A 499-nucleotide genomic window follows, 5' to 3' on the forward strand; every position below is an offset into this window, starting at 1 on the left:
ACACACACACACCTCCAGTACTACACTTCTCTTTTTCTCTCTTTCTCTGTCTCATACCTCACCCAGTCTATCCCAGTCCTCAGGAAGTCACTATAATACTGTAATAACTTCCTGCCTCTGGAGAGGATTCCATGGGAGACTCCAGAGGAACATCCGGTGTCAATAAACAAGTCTGTTTTCTCCTCAAAGAATGACACAATACATATAATTTGCTACTATATATCCATCTGTATTCAGTCCATCCCTCACAAGGTGCCCTGCTTGTGGCTATTCAGTCCATTCATTACAAGGTGCCTTGCTCGGAACAGAAGAATCCTCCCTCCTTCTTCCTTCTCCTCCGAAGGCGGTGTGCCCGCCAGCAGATGGCGGCCATCAGCAGCATGATCACACCCACCACCAACAGCACCACCGACACCACCTTGGTCCTCTGCAGCGTGTTGAAGGTGAACGTCACGCCCGTGCCCGCCACACCGATCACCAGCGAGATCACGCCGAACGG

At 50.9% G+C, this 499-nt stretch overlaps 1 protein-coding gene across 1 annotated transcript in view; it reads right to left on the minus strand.

The window, feature by feature from the left end:
- Positions 1-283: 283 nt before the first annotated feature.
- LOC311323806 (transmembrane protein 100-like) overlaps positions 284-499 on the minus strand; it is a gene marked incomplete at both ends in the record, with an annotated part of 474 nt that continues 258 nt past the window's right edge. The window contains one exon of the mRNA XM_084456103.1: positions 284-499. This exon is cut by the window's right edge and continues 258 nt beyond it. Within this exon, the coding sequence (XP_084312229.1) occupies positions 284-499 (216 nt within the window).

The sequence above is a fragment of the Borostomias antarcticus genome (genome assembly GCF_949987555.1).
Source record: "Borostomias antarcticus genome assembly, chromosome: 22".
In the NCBI taxonomy this organism is placed as follows: Eukaryota; Metazoa; Chordata; class Actinopteri; order Stomiiformes; family Stomiidae; genus Borostomias; species Borostomias antarcticus.